A 24081-nucleotide genomic window follows, 5' to 3' on the forward strand; every position below is an offset into this window, starting at 1 on the left:
ACTTACAGTAATTACAATTGTAAACCTACTTTTGCCCCATCCTGTATATACTCCAGCCTGGGAAGATAGGCTGGAGATGGAATATAAATTTTAAAAATCTGGCCCTTGCCCTTGTATTGCTCACAATTAAGTAGAGAAGACAAATTCGGTAAATTATAATATGCTATCATTAGTGCCATTGCAGAGATATATCCAAGATGAAGTGGGCAAATAGTGAAGGTAATACCTAAGTTTTCTTAGAAAAGACAGGGAAGGTTTTATAGAAAGTAATACTTGAGCTGACTCTTGAAGGAGTAATAGTTTACCAAGTGGGCTTCTGATTCAGTTCCTATTCCTTGAAACTTTCTATAATTCTGGCTAAAATTAACTGCACACTACAAGGATATTAGGTCTCTGAAAAGTATGAAATGACTTAAGATTCCTCCAATAATTCAGCCAACTGCTCCCATCTTCTCATTACCCCCAACTATATTAAACACAAATGTAGGCTTGTATCTGGATCTAGATTTGAAAAGCTCAATTGCAGAAACAATCCAAATGAATTCCTTTTTAGGAATCCAAATTTAAGGATCCTATTTGACCTTCAAAAGAATATCTTTACAGCAGCTACCACAGAAAAGAGGCACAGTAAAAGGTCATAAATCCGAATTGATTAAAAATAAAAGCACTCTTTGCCCCGGTCAGGTAGCTCAGTTGGTTGGAGCATCGTCCTGTACACCAAAAGGTTGTGAGTTCGATTCCAGTCAGGGCACATACCTAGGTTGTGGGTTCGTTCCCAGGTCGGAGCACGGCTGGGAGGCAACCAATCAATGTTTCTCACATAGATGTTTCCCTCTCTCTCTCTCTCTCTCTCTCTCTCTCTCTCTCTCCTTCCTCTCTTTAAACATATCCTCGGATGAGGATTAAAAAAAATAAAAATAAAAGTATTCTTTGACTTTTTACTTACAACAAATAATGCAACCTTTTTAATACAAGTATGAAATGCAATTTCAGAAAAAGAAATTTATTTAACATAAAATTGGCAAATAATGTTGCACTTTTACCATAATTATGATCAGTCCTGGGCCCCTCACATTAATATCTAAACTGCAGTAGTTACACTCAAAATGAAGGCTCTTGAACAATATCCACACTTAAAGATATGGTAATTTCGATTGCAGCAAGCATGGACTCAGATTAGAATTTAACTTCAATGTGGCACTGTATAACTCCCATCACATCTGACATTATTATGAAGAGATCACTGGTATGCATGCCTATTAGCATAACCAATGGACACAGACACTGGGGCGATGGGGGCTTGCCCGGGGTGGGAATGGCTGGGGGGGGGGGGGCTGTCAATTGGGGAAAAAGGAGACTTATGTAAAACTTTAGACAATAATAATAAAAAAAAAAGAACAGAGCACTGGTCCTTCTGGAGTCAAAAGACCTGAGTCTGAGTTCTGGTTCTGCCATTTACAGGTGATGTGACCAGGGGCCTGACATTTACAACTCTTAGTGTCCTCAGTTCCCAGAAAGGAGCCTGGTGCTGAAGTTCCCAGACTCTTGAGCTAGACAGACTGGGTGTGAATTCCAGCTCAACCACGCATTGGCTGCGTCAGCCAGGGCCAGCTACCTACTTTCCTATGCCTCGGTTTCCTTCATTTTCTAAGGGAGGATAATGATAGTTTCTACTTCACAGAGTTGTTGTGAAGCATAAATGAGTTAAGCTCCGTAAAGCACACAAAACAATGGCAACCCCAGAGCAAGCACTATAAAAGTTAAATATTATTAGAGGCTGCCAGCTGACTGACGCTGGTGTATAATTCTGGTCTCTGTATTCTTGTTTCCTAGGTGCCTTTCTCCTGGGCCGAGTAGTCACCTATTACACTTTTAAGACTCGGTTATAAGAGTCATCTGGCCTAAAAAGTCATTCCTAATCCTTCCCACCCTCCTGGTAGAAGCGACTCTTTTCCCCTTCGGTGCTGCTCTCTCCCGTGTCCAGACCACCTCCGCCTTTACAGGCTTTAATGGCCAGGGGTTTAAATGGCTATTTCCCGTGAGGTCCCTGAAGGCAGGGACTGTGTTTGCCATCACTGTGTTCCCGGGACCTCACACGATTCCCCGCAGACGCCAGGCACTCGGTGTTTGGGGAAGGAGCGTCTGTGAACGTCACCACCCCGAGCAGAGGGACAGCCCGTCGAACCCACGCCCCCGGGACCTGGGGCTCCTCGCTCTCGGGGAGGCTCTGGGTGATAACCATGGACACAACCAACCAGGATACCAGGCGGACTGTCAAATGCCTCAAAGTCACTGCCACGACCCCGTGGGATGGGAATCAAGGCAACGGGTCTCTCGGTGGCCTCTCAAGTTGGACAGACGGCGGCCAGGGCATCTCAGACACGCTTCCCTCACAGCACCCATGGCCTAATCCCTTTGCAACTGGGTAAGATGAAACACTGTCATAATAGATCTCTCACGCGGAACTTACTGTATGCCATTTTATAAGTCACTGCCTTGCACCTAAACAACTACAAGTAGGCAGAATGATGAATGCAGGGCTCACGTGGGAGGAGTTCAGGCACTGCGCTAAGGGCGTCCGGTCCTGGGTGTGGGGCTCGCTCGCTGTAACTTCAGCAGATCCTGAAACCCAGTTTCTCCACCTGCGGCACTAGGTGGTTGGCTCGGGTTCTCGCCACGTTCTCTTCTGGTTTGGACACTTGGCTTCCCGGCCGGGTCGCGCAGGGACTCGAGCTGGCGACTCCAGGACTCTGCACCCCCGTGTACCCGCTTAGGCCCTCCTAGGCGAGGCTCGAGGAGCCGCGTCCCTCAGATGAAGCGGGGCTAGGTGGCCGCCACAGTGCTCCACGCCCCCGCCAGGCAGCTCGAGGGCGGCCTGGCAGCGCAAAAGCCACAGACTTACCTCAGCTCCCGGCGCGCCGCCGCTCCCGGCACCCCGCACGCCGCTCCGATTGACAGCCAAAGGCGCAGGCGCGCGATGGCCGAGCTGATCGATGGGACGGGACGAGTGCCGAGCGGTAGATTGAGGACCAGAAGCGCGCGCGCACCTCCAGGGGGAAAGGAGGCGGGGCCGCCCTTGCTCTTCATTCACAAGTCACCAACACCATTGAGTGTCCCTCCCTGTGCTGGGCTCCTGGAACCCAGATCGGAAAAGACCACGGTCTTCCTTCAGGGAGTTCTCCTCCTAGAACCTGGTTCCGACTACCACTCCGTGAAAAGAGAGCTCATTTGGGAACCGCAGTTTTGGACTGGCCTGTGGAGAAATCACCAAATGCCTTTGCAGGCCAGGGCTTTCTTTTTTTTTTTTTTTTTTTTTTTTAATTTCTTTATTGATTAAGGTGTCATATATTTGTCCTCATCCCCCCATTCCCATCCCACCCCCCTCCCCATGGATGCCCCAACCCTCTGTTGAACTTAAGCATTGGTTAGGCTCATATGCATGCACACAAGACCTTTGGTTGATCTCTCCCCCCTCCCCCCACCCTCCCCTATCCTCCCTCTGAGGCCCGATAGTCCGATCGATGCCTCCTTGTTTCTGGTTCTGTTCTTGTTCATCAGTCTATGTTGTTCATCATTTCCCCTAGATGAGCGAAATCATGTGTCACTAGAGATATACTTATAAGAATTGAATGTGCGACGAGCAATAATAGTTATGCTGACAGGCAAATGAATCAGTCTGTAGTGAGTTTCTTTCTGGTCCAACAGTTCTTTTGAGACCCAATATCAATGTCCACCAGTTCCTTATGAGTACATGTCGGCACTGACCCCTCAGCTCTGGATGGTGGACAAATGGTGGTAATGCAGGTCCGACTCCCTCTGGTTTGGTCTCGGCCGGATCCAGGGGCACGGCTTCACCCGGATCCAGGGGCCCACGGCCTCACCCGGACCCGGGATCCAGTCTCACTCGGATCTAGGGGCACACAGCCTCGCCCAGACCCAGGATTCAGCTTCATCCGGACCCAGGGGCGCATGGCCTCACCCGGACCCAGGGGCGCGTGGCCTCTCCCAGACCCAGGGTCGCGTGGCCTCACCCGGATCCAGGGGCCCACGGCCTCACCCGGACCCGGGACCCAGGCTCACCCGGATCCAGGGGCCCACGGCCTCACCCGGACCCGGGGCCCAGGGGCCCACGGCCTCACCCGGACCCGGGGCAGGCCAGGGCTTTCTATATCCATGAGGTCCAACGTGGCGACTCACGTCGACTTTCTGAACCAGACTACAGTATTATTGCACGGAAAACATCCACATTCAGCCATCAAAAGAGTGGGGGTAGGAGGAGATCCGTCAATGCAGACCTCACTGAGTCAGTGACACTGAACAGCTTGAAGAGAGTGAGTCAATTGCCCAAGTGGAGATCTTGGGTAAGAGCCTTCCAGGAAGACTGGCCAGCAAGTACAAAGGCCCTGAAGAGAGACTGCGTGTTCGAAGAACACCAAAGGAAGCCAATGTGACTGAAGGGAGGTAAGCTGGGGGAGAGTGAATGATGGCACAGGAGGTCGGAGAGGCAACAGGGGAAAAGGCGGAGAATTCAGATCCTGTGGGTCTTACAGGCCATTGTGAGGACCTTGAGTTAAATAGAAGGGACATAATATGGCAGGTTCTGGAAGGATCACTCTGGAAGCAGGGAGACCACTTAAGAGGCTGCAACTGCATGAGAGACCGCAAACACCTGAGTCTAGACAACTTCAACAATTGCGAGAGATGATAAAATAATTGTTTTAAGTAGTAAGTTTAGGGGTGGTTTGTTAAGTTGCAAACTTAACAGTAGTAGTAAATTACAAGAACAATGGTCATTCTCTCTTTCCCACACATTCCTGCAATTTCCCAATATTGTGGAAGCTTCCTGATAGACAGCCTCCTGCACCGACCCCCCCCCCCCACGCCCCCCTCCAGGGATCAAGCCCAGGAATTCAACCACAACATCCTGGTTTATAGGTAGAAGCTCAACCACGGAGCCACACTGGCCCAGATATATCTATCTCTTAAACGTTGAGTTGCTTTAGCTCTCTGCCAGTTAGGAGGCAGTCTAATTTCTGTAATTAAAAAAAAAAAAAAAAGGAGTTTGACTTCATTTAACAGTATCTATTGAGTGCCTAATATATGCCAAGCAGTCTTAGATGCTAGCTGCTGGGGATACAGCAGTCAGTAAGAAAGACAGGAGTTGTAATTGTCCCCAGAGAGTAGAAGTTCAGCTGCAATCCTACTAAAAAGAAAGATCTGAGGCCATATCCATAAAACCAGCCTTATTCCAGCACTGCCTCTCCTTCACTTTATGCTGCTGGCGATCAGTTACTGCATACTTACTTATTTTATTTTTTTAAATATATTTTATTGATTTTTTACAGAGAGGAAGAGAGTGGGATAGAGAGTTAGAACATCGATGGGAGAGAAACATCCATCAGCTGCCTCTTGCACACCCCCTACTGGGGATGTGCCCGCAACCAAGGTACATGCCCTTGACCGGAATCTGAGTCCGCAGGCTGACGCTCTATCCACTGAGCCAAACCGGTTTCGGCCATACTTATTTATTTTAACTCAACTATAACTCTGAGTGTATTGGTAAAGGCGAGCCATGGAGTGATTGATTTGACCACAAAAGGCCCGAAATTTAACTACTTTTTCCTTCTGCAGCAAGATTCTCTCTTTTATATAAGCGCAGCAAAAAAAACCCAAAAAAACCTTCCAAATTATAGCATAATTTAAAGTAAGATCTAGTTATAAAACAAGGACAGCATTCAACTCCATATCTAGCATTCATTTAAAAGGCTCATGTTTGAACTAGCAAAAGTTTTCAGGGAACTAGTTGAGGGAAAGTAGTTGAGGGATTGCTTCATTTAAACTCACTTTAAATTATTCTCTCAGGGCAGTGGTTTTTAAACTTTTTGGTCTCTGGACCCTTTACACTCTTAAAAATTATTGAGGCCTCCAAAGAACTTTTGTTTATATGAATTATATTTATTGACATTTACCATATTAACAATTTAAACTGAGAAATTAGAAAAACATTATTCATTAAAAAAATAAAAATAATAAAACTACTACCTGGTAACATAAATAACATTTTTATGAAAACACATAACTATGTCTTCAAAATAAACATTTTATTGAGAAGAATGTCATGGTTTTGCCTTTACAGATCTCTTTAATGTTTGGCTAGGTAGAAAACAGTTGGATTTTCCCATCAGTTGTGATACATTGTTTTGGGTGAATTATATGATGAAAAACTGACCTCACATAGATAGGTAATTGGAAGAGAGATATTTTAATAGCTTTGTCAAATAGTTGTAGGTATTCGTCTTTGATACTACACCAAAACTCAGTGATAGTTTGCAATGTAGAATCATTATATCAATGAACATTTTGTACTCCGTTATAATACTTGCACTTTGAGTGGACATTTTACCCATGCGTGATTTTGCAACTTGATGCACTGATCATTTGTAAAATATTGGTTCACTGAGTTATGCAGATCCTCCCAATGTTGACAATATTTTTAAAAATTTATCTTTATTGTTGAAAGTATTACAGATGTCCCCCTCTCCACCCTCCCCCCCGCCCACCGCATTAGCCCTCTCCACCCACCTTAGGGCTTCACTGCACTAGTGTCTGTGACCATGGGTTATGCATATAAGTTCTTTGGTTAATCTCTGTCCCTCCTCCCCCCCTCCCCTTCCTTCTGAGATTTGTCAGTCTGTTCCATGCTTCCATGTCTTTGGATCTATTTTGTTCATCAGTTTATTTTATTAATTAGATTCCACATATGAGTGAAATCCTGTGATACTTATCTTTCTCTGACTGGCTCATTTCACTTAGCATAATACTCTCCAGGTCCCTCCATGCTGTCTCAAAGGGTAAGATATCCTTCTTTTTCACAGCAGCATAGTATTCCACTGTGTAAATGTACCACAGCTTTTTTTATCAAGTCATCTACTGATGGGCATTTGGGCTGTTTCTAGATCTTAGCTATTATAAATAACATAGGGGTGCATATATGCTTTCTGGTTAGTGTTTTGGGATTCTTAGGTTATATTCCTGTAAGTGGGATGACTGGGTCAAATGGCAGTTCAATTTTTTTATTTCTTTTTTGCGAAAATGCCATACTGTTTTCATAGTGGCTGCACTAGTCTGCATTCCCACCAGCAGTGTTTTAGGGTTCTTTATTCTCCACAACCTTGCCAGCACTTGTTCTGGCAGGTATGAGGTGATACATTATTGTCGTTTTAATTTGCATCTCTCTGATGATTAGTGATGAACATTTTTTCATAAGTCTCTTGGCTATTTGCATGTCTTCTTTGGAGAAGTGTCTATTCAAGTCCATGTTTTAAAAAAATAAGTTTTTATTGATTTCAGAGAGGGAGGGAGGAGAGATAGAAACATCAATGACAGAGAAACATTGATTGGCTGCCTCCAGCACAGCCCCTACTGGAAATCAAGCCTGCAACCTGGGCATGTGCCCTGACTGGGAATCGAACCAGCAACCTCCTAGTGCATGGGACGATGCTCAACCAACAACCAACTGAACCACTTCGGCCGGACTGCCCATTTTTTAATTGGCTTGTCTTCCTTCTGTTGAGTTGTATGAGTATTTTATATATTTTGGAAGTTAACTCCTTATCAGATGTATCATTAGCAAATATGTCCTCCCATACAGTGGTTCCCTTTTCATTTTGATGCTGGTTTCTTTTGCTGTGCAGAAGCTTTTTAGTTTGATGTAGTCCCATTTGTTTATTTTTCCTTTATTTCTCTTGCCCCTTTTTTATACAATATATTTATTTATTTATTTTTAAAATAATTCTTCATTGTTGAAAGTATTATATGTCCTTTTCCCCCCATTGACTCCCACAGCCCTCTGTCCCCCATACAATATTTTAAAAATAACATTTGTTGCTGTCACCACTAATTTCATCAGAAAAGTCCTTAAATATTGGAAAGCTGACAAGCTGATAATGACAGATACAACTTTTCCAAACTTCTGATTTTCTTTTGAAAGCTCAACTATTATCATTGGCAACAAATACTGTTAGTGGTTTTCCTTGAAATGGCTGGCTTACTCCATTTTGACAATTTGTTGGCCATAGATTGTCAATTGTTCTTTCAAGTAAATATAGTGTTCTATAAAAAAAAGCAGTAGTTCACAAATCAAACATTCAGGCAAGTGCTTTTTCTGGAGACAATCATCCTACTTCTTTAGTATGCACATGTATTACATGTACATTTCCTATTTCATCACAGAATATTAAAAAGAAATGTATCCAATGAGCAAGATTTAATAAAATTATTTTATTGCATCATCAAAGACATTCTTAAGTGAAACTTACTTTGCTTTATTATTTTTATTGCAAGTGTGTGGCAGTAACTATGAACACAGTGTAGTATCACTGCTTTGATCCATGTAAAGCATAAGCAGTTTTACATTATTGCTTTTGCACCATCAGTGTAAATATCAATATAATAAAAGAGGCAGATAGTGTTTTAGTATTATTAAGAAAATAGTTTTGACCTGACAGATGCCCTGAAAGTGTCGTGGGGACTGACTCCCAGAGGTCCACAGAGTGTACTTTAAGAGCTGCTGCTGCCTGGCTGGTTTGGCTCAGTGGATAGAGTGTAGGCCTGCGGACTGAGGGGTCCTGGGTTCGATTCCGGTCAAGGGCACATGCCTGGGTTGTGGCTCAATCCCCAGTAGGGGGCATGCAGAGGGCGGCCAATCAATGATTCTCTCTCATCATTGATGTTTCTATCTCTCCCTCTCCCTTCCTCTCTTAAATAAAGAAATATGTATTTAAAAAAAAAAAAAGAGCTGCTGCCTATGGATTCCTTCTTTCCGGCTCCCTCTGTTTCTAGTGCTTACTTTATGGCACTCACCATAAAGGACTGTCATCCCCTTTTTCATGTCTTCTCTATCACACTGGAAACCCTTTAAGGCTCTATCTTATTTGCTTCTCTTTCCAGAACAGGACATTTCCTATCACAGGACCTGGGATATGCTAAGTAAATAACAGTGAATGAATTAAAATTTTTTTTTGTTTTCCTGACTTTCCATTTGGTGTTGGGAAGACAGGGCTGAGGGCTGGGGTCACTGACATCTCTTCTCCTGAACATTCCTTCTTATAACGTCAATCTATATTATCTCTCATGTCTAACCTCATGCTTATTGTTTATTTTTATTTATTAGTCACATGGGAAGTACTTGATAAATGCTTATTGAACACAGGCTGTTCCCTGTTTGTTTCCCGCTCACATTTCTTCTGCTAGAGGCATTTGTGTGTATGTGTTTGTATGTTGTGGGGGGATAGTTTAAGAAGGTCAATCTCTAAAGGTCTTTTTGAACAATGGGAGACAAAAGAAACCTTTCAAAAGTTGGGCTTTGGCTCAGAAATACTCTTCCCACAGTCTATCTGCAAGAGATCTCTCTTTGGGAATTTGCTGGCCATGTCACAATATTCATCCACTCCATTTGGCTGTGGACTTGTCAATGGGGCAGGGAATTATTATTTTTAGAGGGGAAAGAGAAACTCTACTTTGGCAACCAACTGCAGGCATAAAAATATTTATGTTTTATTTTTGTACACAGGCCCAGCAGTTGCCTAATAGATTCATGATGTTAGCAAATGATGCTAGTGTTTATATAGAGAGCTTGGAAAGAAACTTCATTATTTAGGACTTTAATATTTCCTTTTAAGTACACAGAATTTCCTTTTTAAAAAAAATATATTTTTAATATATTTTTATTGATTTTAGAGAGGAAGGGAGAGGGATAGAGAGGTAGAAACATCAATGATGAGAGAGAATAATTGATCGGCTGCCTCCTGCACGTCCCCCACTGGGGATTGAGCCCGCAACCTAGGCATGTGTCCTTGGCCGGAATCGAACCTGGGACCCTTCAGTCCGCAGGCCAGCGCTTTTATCCACTGAGCCAAACCAGCTAGGGCTAAAAAAGTATTTTTATTGATTTCAAAGAGGAAAGGAGACAGAGACGGGGGGGGGGGGGGGGGGGGGCGGGAGAGGGAGAGAGAGAGAGAGAGAAAGAGAAAGAAACGTCAATAATTATGGAGTATCATTGATTGGCTGCCTCATGCACGCTCCCCACCAGGGATTGAGCCCAAAACCTGGGCATGTGTCCTTGACCGGAATCGAACCCTGGACCCTTCAGTCTGCATGCTGATGCTCTATCCACTGAGCCAAACCAGCTAGGGCTACAACTTTCTATCAAATAAATTTAGAAGCAAATACAAAAGGAACAGCTGACATCAGTAAAAATGGTGGCCCTCCAAAAATTCTCTCCTCCCTTAAAGCAATGAGACTACTGTAAAAAATGTCAATCAATGTTTTTGGATGTACATCATGAGCAGTGAATCATGTCACCTCTTTCAGTTTGTTGGTGATTAGTTACTACACAAAAAGGATGAAAATGTCCCAGAGGAAGTGACACCAACAAAAAACTTCACATTAAAGGAATTCTCAGAGATATTTCATGAGGTTTAAAGTCCAAAGAATAAAATGTTGGGAGCTGATCCAAACTTAAAAAGGAGCATGACAATTCATCAAGGCAGAGTGAAGATGCTTGCTTCATATTATAAGACAAGAAAAAAGAGTCCAGCACTGTTCAAACTATCCTTGGAAAGTTTTTTACAAAGAAAAATAATTTTAATTCTCAATTTTTCTAATTACAATATACTAAGTAAATATTACAATATACTAAATAAATATTAGTTTTACTATTTTTTCCATTTCCCTATACATTTATAATTGACAACAAGAATGTTTTTAATGTTTGACAAAAAATTTTAAAGGTCACAGAACAATGGTAATTTCTCCCATTGGTTATTAAGATTTCTTTGCTTGGCCGAAACCGGTTTGGCTCAGTGGATAGAGCGTCGGCCTGGGGACTGAAAGGTCCCAGGTTTGATTCCGGTCAAGGGCGTGTACATTGGTTGCGGGCACATCCCCAGTGGGAGGTGTGCAAGAGGCAGCTGGTCGATGTTTCTCTCTCATCGATGTTTCTAGCTCTCTATCCCTCTCTCTTCCTCTCTGTAAAAAAATCAATAAAATATATTTTTTTTAAAAAAGATTTCTTTGCTTGGCTTCAACTTGCAGGGTCATTTGAACAGTTTTGTATTATGCAAAATGAGGATTTCTTATATATAAAAGTTTACCATAAAATGATAAGTATGTGAAAAGGTAGCATTTCAAATCAATGGTAAAAGGCTAGGTACTTAAAAAAAAAGGAAGCTGAGGACACTGGTTAACAGCGAGGATGTGGTAAAGCTAGGATATGAATGCAGGCAAGCTGACTCTAGAGAAAGTGCTCTTAACTAGTTTACTATCTTGTCTCCCCTGGTATATATATCCAATAAATGGTTTCTTCCATAAAGATTCCGAATTCATAACAATTTAAAATTTTGTACATTAGGAAAGAATATTTATGAAATTAAATGGCAAAGTACAGACTGGAAAAACAATGACGACATCTGACACAACGATGGGGTTAATATAGAAGTTAAGGCACCTTAGTTACCACATCAGCAGGCTGTGGCGCTGGCAGAACATCATCCAATGTCTAGCTTCATCAGCTACTACTATGTGACCCAGGCAAGTTACTTATTTCATTTTTGCTCTGGGTTTCTCATCTAGAAGTGGATATACTAATAGTACTTACTTCATAGAACTATACAGAAGATAAAACAGGTAACAGAAGTATAGCACTTAGCATGGTGCCTTATTTTAGTACAATGGACTTTTTATTTTAGTACTATGCAAAGATTGTTATAAATCAGTAAGAAAATGTGTGCCCTCCTTGGAACACACACCTACTCGAATTTTATTTTCGAGTGAATTTTCTTTCTCCTAAACTCTAAGGGTCCCCATGAGACTTACAACTATGGGAGCAATGGGCAGTGGCAGCTCATCCCGGGCTACCCCCTGAACTTGCTGTCTCCAAGGCCTCCTTTGCCTCACTTTTTTCTTTTTTCTTTTTTTTTTTAAATTTTATTATTTTTTTTAAATTTCTTCATTGGTCAAGGTGTCACATATTTGTCCTCATCCCCCCATTCCCATCTGCCTCACTTTTTTCTCCTAACATTTCTAGACAGCCAACGCACCTCCACTTAGGCTCTCTCCTGTTGCTTCTTCTATCCTAGGCCTTTCCTTGTTTCACTGTCCCCAGCTTTAATAAGCGTACTTTCAAAATAAAAATCAATCAATCAACCAGAAAAGTATAATCAAACCAACAGACAAAAAGACATAAAGGGCAGTTCATAAAGAAGAGAAATGATTGCTCAATATAGTAAATAATCAAAACAATGGAAATGGCCCTAACCGGTTTGGCTCAGTGGATAGAGCGTGGGCCTGCGGACTGAAGGGTCACAGGTTTGATTCCGGTCAAGGGCATGTACCTTGGTTGCGGGCATATTCCCAGTAGGGGGTGTGCAGGAGGCAGCTGATCGATGTTTCTCTCTTATCGATGTTTCTAACTCTCTATCCCTCTCCCTTCCTCTCTGTAAAAGAATCAATAAAAAACATATTTTAAAAAAGCAATGAAAATTAAAATAATCATACCATTCATTTTTCAGCTCATTAAATTATCAAACAATATTTTTAAGTGTTAATACTCAAGGTTGATAAGAGTTTAGGAAATAGACACTAAAGGGAGTGAAAACTGATATATCCTGGCAATTTGGCAGTTTGATGAAGGGATTTTAGTTATTCTAAGGAAATAATCAAATAGGTATGCAAGGATATATGCATAAGAATGTTTATTGTAACATTTGTAGTTTCCAATACCAAAAATTTATAAACAACCTTTATGTCCATCTGTAGAGGGTTTTAAATTAATAAACAGTATGAAAATCCCTTACAATGTAATACAATACAGTCAATAAAAATATTCATTACAATGGTCTCAGTGACCATCATTTCCTGCTTGGATTACTCCCTGCCTTGTGTCTCCCTCTCAATTCATTCTCTACACAGCTACCAAACCCACATCTAATTCTGTCTCTCCCCTGCAAAATCCTAAAACGGCCCTCTAAGGCTGGAGTCTCTTCTCTCTCCCTTCACCCCAGAACTGAACATGCTCCTCAGCTGGCCTTTGTGCCCAGTTGTTCTCCTCAGGATTTAACGTCCATCCTGTACAGTCCTCTAATAATAGTATCCTCCACTTCTCCCTTGGAGCTCTTACACGTTATTAAATGTTGTTTTTGCCGTTGTTTACTATGTGTCTCTTTCATTAGAGTGTAAATCCCAAGAGGGCAAAAATTATGTTTAGCCACCATTTTACCCATTGAACCTGCTATGGTGACTAACATACATGCTTGATGCATTCATTGAGTGATTAAATGAAAAGCAAGCTGTAAAATATATAATGCATTGCGAGTCCAATTTGTTAAAAGAGGGACCAAAGACTCATATGGCCCGTAACAGACACAGAAATGGACTGCCTCCTGCAGGTTGGCGCTGGCCAGGTTTTCCCCAGAAAACAGAAGGTGTGCCTTGGTTGGGCGGGAACTGGCTGGGAAGAGCAGAGCTGGGAGGGGAGCGGGGGAAAGCCTCTAGGGCTCCAGCCCCTTTAGCTGCAGGCAATGGAAGAGGCTGCCAGAGGGGAGCAGGGGTGTCTCCTGTGGGCCACCCGAAGCACAGGGATTGGGCAGCTGCAAGACTCACCTGGGGAGTTAGACTCAGAGCTATGGGGAGATAGGCCTCAGGGTGCACACAGCCCGGGGGAGGGGCATTAGGGCTTGGGGAAGGGTGGGAGCAACACAACACCCCTCACCTAACCCCACCCCACATGCCACTTCACTTGGGACCCTTTGAGGGTGGCTGCCCACTGTGAGAGTGAGGGACTGTAATCTGAATTTTTCTCAGGGGCCATTTTGTGGAGGCGGCATGGGGGTGGGCAGCAATGCTGTTGCCTCTTCTTCTGTCAAAATTCTGACCTGGGTGGTTTGTCGGCCACCTCAGGGCTTGCCCTCTATGTCAAATTCTTCTGCCCACTTGGTTCCTGAAGGAGGACTCCTATCCTCCACATCTCCACACCCATCCCAGATGATGGTAGGCCAACTTTTTTCTTCCTCCCTTCTGAGTAGTGGGGTCTTCATTTCCCTCTCAGCTCCAGATTTAATGTTTGCCACTAAGAAGCCCACCACTCCTGGAAAAGTCTCTTCAAACATCCCTCAAGAGCCCAATAAACACATTCCAAAGGAATGAATTCACCCATTTATTCAACTTTTCCCATGTGCAAGACATTCTTTGATGGAGTGTCTTGGAGGCCCTTTTGTGAGGGAGAGGGGCAGAGATGTCCATAAGGCCTAGAAGGAGGTTTAAAGTCTAGGCTTTTAGAGTTGGGTAAAGAGGAGCTATTGAAGATTTCAGAGAGGCTACAACTGGCCTTAACTTGTGCAAAATCTTGGGAGTGAAACAGCGGACGGGGAGTCAGGCTGGCGATGATACTGAAGTGATTAACATGGGGTGTAGTTGCAGTAAGATTTAATGTTGAGTGGATGTAGGTTCTGAGCCAGGGGAGGTAATGGCACTTCCGTCAGTTGAGACGGGTTGGAGGAAGAGGAGGGAGCTCACACCTTGGGTGTTGAGGGAGCAGAAGAAAAGATAAGTATATGAGGGAGGTTGTTCAGTTGCTGCATTCTTGGGGCAGGTGACTAAGAAGGAAGACCATCACTCCTTATCCATCCCTGATACCTTGTTTGGAGAGGAGATTCCACCACCCTCTATAGTTTTTGTTTTGAGTCCAAGCTGAAGCCAGAGAAAAACAAGGATAAAAAAAGAGAGGAGCCAAATATTGAAGCAAAGTCCATGGGGAGTAGGGACTAGAAGGCCTCTTTCAAGTAACTCAGGCCTGGCAGCTTGTGCTGGGCTTGTGGACGGTTCCCTCTCACAAAGGCAAAATAACTCCGAAGCAAGCCGAGCACGCATAGGGCTTGTGCGTCTGCGGGGCTGGGCCACCAGTGTCAACCCACCGCCCGCACTGCAGCTGCACACAGAGGCTGTGTGCTGGCTTTTTCTGAGTGCATCAACTCACATCCTGCCCCAGCTGGTCCAGGTGAGGTGTCTTGCTCCAGGCAAGGCAGAGTGAGACACTGCTGGCCCACAGGAGGTAGCCGACTCACTCCTCCCAAGGGCTCATGTCGGTGTCGATGGCCACACAGTTGTAAGCCGCATAGCGGAGCTTCTCCTCGCACACCTTGGCGCTGCCAGGGCAGGGGGTTTGTCAGTGCCAGGTGTAGAGGCCCCCATCACTACCAGGGGTGATGGGGCTCCAATTCGTACACTTCAGCCCTTCATCCACCATAGGATGTCATCTTTCTCCCGCTCCCCACTCTCTGGGCTCGAACCTAGGACACCCACCTGGCATACTGCGGTAGGAAGAGGGTGCTGGAGCAGGTGGAAGACTCGGGCAGCGCGTCTGTGGTCTCGCAGCTGGAGGTGTGGAGGGGCCAGAGATCAGGAAGCATTGTAGGGGCACAGGGCAGGGTCTGACATGTATGGGGGGTGGTGCTGGGCAGAAGGCTGGCCACAGCCCCTTCAGACCTCCCTTCTGCACTCACCCCAGCTTGTCGGGGTAGATGTAGATACGTGCAGGCAGACGGCTACGGCCTGTGACAAAGCGGAGGAAGCGGCTCCGGTCCTCTGGATGGAGAAGGAAATCAGTGCCCGCACTTCCAGCCTGACTCTGTATCCCACAAGTGAGGTCAAACCCAGGTATTACTCCGCCCTCTACCACTGACCATTGGTGAAGTTGTTCAGTGCCTCCCAGAAATACTGCACCCGTGTGTCAGATGGCTCGAAGTCCTCGAATCGGGCTGGTGGTGACAAGGCCAGAATTCATTCTTGTGTCCCAACAGACATAACCCTTAAGCCCTACCTGGTGCTGCCCTGCCCTGCCCCACACTCACTGAGCTTGCGCAGAGCATCCACAGTGACCTCTGGGTCCCCACACACCTTCTTTTCTAACTCTTGCCAGGTGAGCAAGTCCAGCACAGCCTGTGGCACCACCTTCAGCAAACCTGTCTGCATGGCTGCCACCTGGGGAGGGGGGAAAGGACTGGTTGGGGAAGAGGGCACAGCTCCCAGCTCAGTGTGTGGTGGAGCCACTTGGCCTGCACTCATGGAGATAATGGGGGACAGGGTCTTTGCTCAGCTCTGGGAATATCTCTGTATTCCACCGACCGGCGGGAATGTGGGGCAGAGGGATGATGGGGGCCAGAGTTCTTGGGATTGGGAACTGGTGGCCTATCAGCCTGGGCTCTGGGCTCTTGTCCAAAGCTCTCTGTTCTCCTGGCCTCTGGGCAGTACCTGTTCCTTGCTTTCTTCTAGCCGTGCCTTCTGTACCAGTTGGATGAAACGGGAACGGTCCTCATATCCCACCACGATGCCTGTACCACCAGGGATCAGCTCCACCACCTGCTGGTCACTCAGTACAGTGGTGAATGTTAGCTCCTTCCCAAATTTGAACTCAAATGTCTCCTTGTCCATTCCTTCCATCACTTCCAGGAGCTTCACCTAGGGGTTGGAGAGAGGCAGGAAGGTCAGCTTTTCATTATGGAAACTCATTTTTCCTCAAGATGCTCACAGGGAAGCAGGACAGCCAGCCAGGCAAGGAAGTCCCCATGCAGGCCACGAGAGAAGTGAGGGGATCAGTCAAGGGCTGTGAAAGTAACAAGACAACATGTAATCAGGCTTGGAGAACAGGGAAGGCATCCTGGAGGAAATGGCATCTATGCCGAGACCCAAAAGATGGCTAGGAATTGGCTGGGCCACAAGGAAGTTAGGAGAGAGGATATTGGAAATAGGTGGAAGAACAAAAGGCTTAAGGAATCTGTTTGGCTGGAACCTGAATGTGAACCAAGTGGCCACATATACATGGGTCATGTAAGGTCTTTCTGGATTTTGTATTTTATCCCAGAGCTGAGCCATTGAAGAGGTTAAGTGAGTGTGAAATAAAATACTCTGGCTGCTGGAGATCAGATGGGTAAGAGTAGATAGAGACACTAGCCTTTATAGTTAGTGGTTGGGTTAGAATGGAAGGTGGCCTGAACTGGAGGGTAGTAGTAAGATGGGAAAAGTAGACAGATTCCAGAAGGAGATGTGACAGAATGTGGGAGGTGAGGGAAGAGGAGTGAAGAATGAGCCTGAGGGCCTCAGCAGGGGAAGGGGTGGGTGGCAGTGCCGTTCTGAGAGAAGGAGGTCTAGAGGGCGGTAGACTGGGGAGATGAAGTGTGTGCTGAACTTGAGGTGCCATCATAGAGCAGACATCCAGCAGGCAGATGCATATATGGCCCAGGCTTCGGAGAGAAAGTGGGGTTAGAGGTGAAGATTTAGGAGTCACCAGACTATGGATAGTAGTTGAGTCAATGAGAGTAGATGGGATTGGAGAGGGAGCACGTGTGTGGTAAGAGAAGGTTCAGGACAGCCCTGGGGAGCAGCCACCTTCAGGGGCTGGGCAGAGGAAACACTAGCTCCAAGCCCGACTCACCAGCACAGAATCCACAGCTGGGAAGTCCTTGCTCCAGCTCACCTCCTCACCAGACAGCTGCTTCCACACAAAACCAGGCAGAGCCAGGACCTGTGGGACAAATATTCATTAATGTCTTCTCATCCGGAGCTGCCCAGGTTTGGCTGGTCCTTCTTCCTTCCAGGGCCCAAGGCTGATGGGGTGCAGGTTAGGCTACTCACCAGGAACTCCTTACCCCGAAGGGCAGCCCCCATCAGCTGTCCAATCCACTCGTACTTGGCAAAGTCCCGGCAGGAGGGGTTGGGCACATACATGTCCCGGGCCTCACCGGTGCCATTGCCCTGCCCCCGAGACAGGGTTGTCAGCATGGCATGGGGTGGACCTACTTTCTTGTCTGAGATTTCCCAAAGACTTCCCTGAACACCTTTCCCTGGGGGCCCTGAATGATCCTTCTGAATGGATAATGGCTCCCCTTCCCTATCTGCCCAGAGGCCTTCCTGGGCAACTTGGACCCTCTTCTGCTCCCTCACTAGCTCAACCTGGTACCTGGGAGGTTTGCAGAGACAAAAGAGCAGAAACAACTTGGGAGGTAAGGGTGGGAGTACCTGGTTGGCCGTGCGCACAAAGAAGGGCAGAGGCACAGGGGTGTCTGCCGAGCTAGGACACAGCTCTTCTGACATGTCTGCGAGGCTATCCCGGAAACCACCCCCTGAAATGACAGATAGATGCCCTCAGCTGGGGCACTCAAGAGCTCCAGCCCCAATAATGGAGTAATAAAAGCAGGCCCCCAGCAGCCTCGACCACTCAAACTAGGGCAGGGTGCTTATTATCCTCCCTCAGGGCCTCACCTTGGTCAATAATGCCTTCTGCAATGAATTTACACTCCCACCACTGGTCATAGCGCATGGGCCACCTGTAAATGGGGGTGGACCTCTGTCATCATGCTGGGCCAGGGCTCAGGACGATTCACCAACCCCGACACCAGCCAGGAGTAGGGCTACAGAGGGGTAATGGTGAGGGGTGCCAGAGGCAGTGTGTGGGTGTGTGTGTGCACATCTGCTCTGAGTAAGTCATTCAGCCTTATGCCATACCTGTAATCCAGGGGCTTTTCATACTTGTCAGAGGGCTTGAGGCCTTCATAAACCTGAGGCAGGGGAAAGAGGAGGGAGTTGCAGGAGTCTGTGTCAAGACCTAGCCCCATTCTTGCCCAAAGACCTTGCTCAGGTCCCTCTTGACCCAGCCTCCTAAGCCCCTTACTGGCCCTCCCTCAGTACCACCCAGGTGGTCCAGACCTGGGTGAAGACAGCGTTCTTGCAGGCAGGGTCCCTTAAAGGACAGGCACGGTGTTCCATAGCAAGGCGCCGGTTGATGTACAGGCGTGGCATGAAACTGGGCTTGCTGCTCTCTGAATCACGCAGGCACTGGGCCACCAGGCTTGGCCGCTGATGTGACAGCAGCAGGAACTGCTTCACTTGCTGGTGAGAAAAGGTAACCAGAGCAGGACTGGTAGGCAGTCAGCCCCTGTCCAGGCCCTGAAACCTTCCTCTATGCCTGGACCCAATTCCACCATTCCAGTCCAAGCCTAGTCCATCCCTGTCCCTGCTTCCAGTCCCTCCCTTAGTCCAGCCACCAGGGGGAGCTTTCTAAAACAGAAAAAATCCAACTTTGTCATAACTTACTTAAAACCTTTCAATGGCTTCACTGACCTGGGACAAAGTCCCTGCTTCACAGCCTGGTCCACAGGGCCCTCTGCTACCAGAGCCAGCTTCCTGCCCACTCCCTCCCAGCCTCATCCCCATGCTATAATCACATCATCTAGATGCTGCTAGTATGCCTCTCAGTTCATCTAAGAGTTGCTAGGAACTCCCAGGATACACCTTTTATGCAGCCTGTTCTATCCGTGCTGTCACCTTTCCGCCCCCAGCTCTTGTGCATTTCACAGACTATCTGGGGAATAGCACCAGAAAGACTAAATTTTGACTATTTGCGTCTGGCTTTCTTCCTAAGTCCCCAAAGCCCAGCAAAGGTTTTAAAAACTCTCTGCTGAAGAGTGAACGATTGCATGAGCAGAAAGGGGGAGCCCACTGCCAAGACCAGCACTGGGTGGGCTAGGCTCACCTTAATCTCACTGAAGGTGCCCAGCGTGTGGTCCCAGGCAGGTACCAGGTGGTGCAGGACGCTGTCTAGGATCTTTATGAATCTGGGGTGGGTGGGTAAAGGTAACTGCAGCTAAAGCGTTTGGCATGGATGTCAGACCCCCTCAATCCCCAACACACGGGTCCAGTAGCGGCCAGGGCCCAGGGGCTGCTCTGACACGAAGTTGAACAGCTGACAGTATAACCTCGGGAACGCCTCCACATAGACAGGATAGGGGGAAGGGAAGGGGAGGGCCTGGCAGGCCCAGGACCACAGCCACCTCTGCAGGAGAACAGCTCTGCGGTATAGGACTTCTGGGTCAGTGCCTTCCAGGCGTGGATATCGCACCAGGCTGGCCGGCTGGAAAAGGTCTGCATTCAACCCGAGCTCCCGCTGTCTAGATGACTTGATCTTGACCCCTCGAAGACGCACATCAATCCCGTCATCTGGAGGAGACAGAGTGAGGTCACTTGTTGTGCCTGTTGCCTCCTTGGCCTTCAGTCCTGAGAATGTCTCCTTAATGCTCGGCCTTTTGTCACCTTTTGCCCCTAAACACTTGGAACCTTCTACTTACCTCTTTCTGATTATTATATTCTTGGTTCTCCCGTCCACCACTATAACTGTTGGAAAGCCTGTGGGTCCCATCTCAGTTCCTCTTCCAGGTGAGCCTTAACATCTCTATGGCTTTAAGGCAGGTCTATACCCTGGTACCTTCCACCTGGCTCAGGCCCCGAAGTTTCAAATCCTGGAGTTAGTTCAGCTATCACCTTCATCTCAACTCTAAGCCCACCCCCTTCTCCACATGCACTTCCAGCTAGCCCCCACCTATACAATGGGGCTCCTTTTCCCTCCTTACAACCTTAAGCCCCACCTCGGCACTCCACAATGCGGATCTCAATGATTGGAAGGTGGACAGTCATATCCTCCAGGACACAGACATCCCCGATCAGAGTCCTGAGGAGACAGACGTTAGATACTCTGGGTACTCCTTGCCTTCAAGGATCTCTGGGATTTCACCCAACCTTCCAAGCTGGGCCAGCCCCCACTGCTAGGATCATGCCCCACCTCCCACCCAGGCCAGCTTGCTCACTCGTCAATGCTCACGTCACTCAGCTTCTTCAGGTTGTCCCCTTCGCCGCCATAGACCACCACCCTCTTAGGCATGAAGTTGTCATCTGTGGTATCAACTGTGAGTAGCAGCTTCCTAGGGGGTCAGAGTACACATGTGGGTCTCTGTACACGCACAGACACGTGGCTCACCCACCCTGTCCTACTCAGAGCCCACTCACTTGACAATGGTGCCCTTTTTCATGGTAAGCCGCACCCAGTGCTGGCACTGGGATCCATCGCTCTCCCAGTAGGTGTCTGCATTGCTGTCTGTCAGGCAGGACACATTGAACTCCTCCTGGGGAGGGACAGAGAGGTGGAATCAGTGTTTACCCCCATTCCCTGCACTGGGAATGTGCTTTGGGTCAGGGAGGAGAGATGACACAGTGGATCTGGGTTAAATGTGAAGCCGGTATGAGTGGAACTGTCTGGGTTCCTATAGGATTTCCGGATGGGGGCTGCACGGAGTCTGGCCAATGGGGATTCAGGTTTAACCCTGGTCTAGAGGTGAGGGTTCTGGGTCAAGGAAGATGTGACGGCCTCTTCCTTGGGGTGGGAGGAGGCCCAGCACCCACCGTGTAGGAGGAAACGTCTATGCTCTCCACATACTGCTTCACGCTCCCCAGGTTCTCATCCTCCTTGCCCAGGTGGTCGTACAAGAAGTGGATCAGGTCCTCGTCGCACTCGTAGGTCCACGTCGGGGGCACATAGCTAAGCAATGCCAAATCCTTCATTAGGGCGGGCCCAGACCCGGGCTCCTCCTCCCCATCCCGCCCAGCTCACTCACAGTAGCCTTTGAACAGCTTCCGTGTAGGCCTCAGCGGGCTGGGGCCTCGATCCCAGGCGATGGGAGTAGGTCAGGTCCACCACCTGTTCCCATCTGTGGGGCGGGATGGGGCGGCATCAGTGCGCAGCAGGACAATCCCCCAAGGCCTGGAACCTTCATCCAGAGCGCCAACTCCTCCAAACGACACCCCCCCACCCCCTCCTTCAGGCCCCGCCCCTTCCTGCTCTCCTAACCCGACCTTCGCTCCGATCCCACCTAATGGGCGGTGCCGGACTACTTTCCAACTCGCCGGGGCCGGCCCACCGACGGCCATCCCCGCCCCTCCAAGTGCAACACCTGAGCAGCGGGCGGTAGTCCACGCCGAAGAGCTGCTGGCGCCGCTGGAGGTGGTCGGGAGTGTCGATGGGCACCAGGCGGGCCCCGCCCTCGGCCGGGCGGCACACCAGCAGCCAGCCTTCGTCCAGCCCGCAGTCGCCCAGGTGCTCGGCCAGCTGCTCCTGCCGGGAGACGTCAAACGGGGGCAGGCGTCAGGGAGCTGCCCAGCCCAAGGCAAAGGGCACCGGACGCAATGCCAGCTCGGTGCGGGGAGGGAGGGCGACAGCCGGGGCCTCCCAGCTCCGGGGACCTTGGCGGGGCTCGGGGCGGGCCGGGCGCACCTTGGTCAGCTTCACCCAGAGCCCGTGGCCGTTGCACAGCTCCTCGCCGGTGGTGCGCACGCAGGAGCCGCGCCGCAGCTCGATGCTGTTGCGGGCAGCGCGGAGGGGCCCGGAGCCGGGGCCCGAGGCCGGGCCCGCCGCTCCCACGCGCAGCCCCAGGCCCTCCGCCTCCCACACGGGCAGCAGCACGCGCGACGGGCCCGCGGGGTCCTTGTAGAGCTTGTAGAGCACCTCGCGCGGCACGAAAGCCAGCGCCGCGGGCAGCGGCCGTCCGGCGCGGAGGCTCTGCGCGGCCTCCGCCAGGAAGCAGATTCGACCCAGCACCTGCCGCGGGGTCTCCAGCGCCGCGCCCGGGCCCGGGCCCGCCATGGCGAGGCGGCGGAGGAAAGCCCGGGAGCGACCGGCTCGGGAGCTACCGGCTCGGGAGCGGCGGCCCCGGAGGCTGGCTGAGCTTCCCACTCCGCTCGCCCCGCCCGCGGCCGGCCTCCGTCGTAAGTTCTGGACTAGGCGCACCTGCCGTATTGCCCTCTATGCTCGGATCCTCAACCTTATTACTTCTGTGCCTCCCGCTCAGCTAACCCGACCCAGTTCACTAGTTTCTACCTGACCAGTCTCCCCTTCGCTACCCCATTTCTACTACCATTTTATCCTCACCGCTACCACCCTTATTCAACCACCATTTTTCTGGTCCCCTGGCTTTCGTTTTGCCTCCTCACTAACAAGTCATACTACAACCAGAAGAGTCTTCAGTTTTCTAGACATCCCCTCGGGCTCCCCATCCCAGGGACAGTGCGACTTAAATGATTGGGGCTATAACCTCCTCCCCAGCCCTGCCACTGGCGAGAGTCTTGAGTCACTCGGGCTTGATCCTGGTTGTTGCGTTCAAACATCCCTGTGAGAACGCAACGCCGATTGGCTGCCTCCAGGATACGGATGATCATTATCCAGTTTCTCGCAGTAATTCTGAACGAAGTGAGAGGAAAAGCCTAGACCGAAAGGGAGAAGGCAAAAAAGATGGGCAGGAGCTGTTGATGAAGCACAGTCATGGAAGGAAAGGAAACTGCCCCCTCCCCCCATTAAAAAAACAGTTTTCTTGCCCTGGTGGGCCTGCAGACTAAAGGGTCCCAGGTTCGATTCCGACCAAGGGCACATGTCTGGGTTGCGGCTGGATCCCCTCCAGTAGGGGGCGTGCAGGAGGCAGCCAATCAATGATTCTCATCATTGATGTTTCTCTCTCTCTCCCTTCCTCTCTGAAATCAATAAAAAATATATATTAAAAAAAAGTTTTCTTGACATATAATCCACATACCATTCAATCCACCCATTTGAACTATAAATCGATGGTTCTTGATACATTAATTTTTAAAAATTGTGACCGGGCCAGCGTGGCTCAGTGGTTGAACGTTGACCTATGAACGAGGAAGAGAGGTCAGGGTTGGATTCCGGGTCCGGGCATATGCCAAGGTTGTGGGCTGGATCCCAGTGTGCGGCTGCCTCCCTTTTCTCTCATCATTGATGTCTCTATCATCCTCTCCCTCTCCCTTCCTCTCTAAAAGGGAGGAATATATGATAAATTAAAAAACAACAACTTTTTCATCACCCCAAACAGAAACTTTGTGCCCTTTAGCAATTAATTCTTCATTGCCTCCTTTCCCCTGCCCTTGGTAAACTCTAATCTACTTGCCTCTGAATTTGCCTGTTCTAGATATTTCATGAGAGTGGAATCATATAATATGTGTTCTTTTGTATCTGTCTTCACCAAAAGCATGTTACAACAATGTTGTAGCATGTATCAGAACTTAAATTATTTCCTTTCTTTTCTTTCTTTCTTCTTTCTTTCTTTCTTTCTTTCTTTCTTTCTTTCTTTCTTTCTTTCTTTCTTTCTTTCTTTCTTTCTCTTGGAGAATGGAAGAGAGAGGGGAAATACAGAG

At 48.1% G+C, this 24081-nt stretch overlaps 2 protein-coding genes across 3 annotated transcripts in view; both read right to left on the reverse strand.

Moving 5' to 3' along the window:
- Nucleotides 1–2971, reverse strand: part of EIF2B3 (eukaryotic translation initiation factor 2B subunit gamma) — an 87836-nt gene extending 84865 nt beyond the window's left edge. The window contains exon 1 of one of the 2 annotated variants that reach the window (XM_079777703.1): nt 2903–2971. The gene's annotated coding sequence lies outside the window, so the exon portion shown is untranslated. Of the gene's footprint in view, nt 1–2545; nt 2660–2902 lie in introns of those variants that run through there. The other variant, XM_079777704.1, reaches the window with a different exon arrangement.
- Nucleotides 2972–10054: 7083 nt separating this feature from the next.
- Nucleotides 10055–22603, reverse strand: HECTD3 (HECT domain E3 ubiquitin protein ligase 3). The gene is made up of 22 exons (XM_079776487.1): nt 22151–22603; nt 21831–21991; nt 21495–21587; nt 21283–21418; nt 20890–21005; nt 20691–20804; nt 20472–20554; nt 19881–20046; nt 19583–19664; nt 18757–18939; nt 18556–18608; nt 18313–18377; nt 18070–18173; nt 17686–17805; nt 17486–17575; nt 16306–16512; nt 15906–16035; nt 15738–15812; nt 15558–15639; nt 15358–15429; nt 12059–15200; nt 10055–11950 (listed from the first exon to the last, which is right to left on the reverse strand). Exons 1-21 carry the CDS (start codon nt 22517–22519, stop codon nt 15116–15118), a joined length of 2586 nt encoding a protein of 861 aa, XP_079632613.1. The 5' UTR covers nt 22520–22603; the 3' UTR covers nt 10055–11950; nt 12059–15115.
- Between the last annotated feature and the right edge of the window lie 1478 nt (nt 22604–24081).

The sequence above is a fragment of the Cnephaeus nilssonii genome, assembly GCF_951640355.1.
Source record: "Cnephaeus nilssonii genome assembly, chromosome: 7".
Taxonomy (NCBI): Eukaryota; Metazoa; Chordata; class Mammalia; order Chiroptera; family Vespertilionidae; genus Cnephaeus; species Cnephaeus nilssonii.

What these genes read in the sequence shown, in the direction of transcription:
- HECTD3 (XM_079776487.1), bottom strand. Translation starts at nt 22,519, where the DNA reads ATGGCGGGCCCGGGCCCGGGCGCGGCGCTGGAGACCCCGCGGCAGGTG. An exon ending in GAAAAGCCCCTGGATTACAG is followed by an intron (nt 18,378 to 18,555) that starts GTATGGCATAAG and finishes CCCCATTTACAG; the next exon opens with GTGGCCCATGCGCTATGACC. An exon ending in TTCGGGGTAAGGAGTTCCTG is followed by an intron (nt 17,576 to 17,685) that starts GTGAGTAGCCTA and finishes TTTGTCCCACAG; the next exon opens with GTCCTGGCTCTGCCTGGTTT.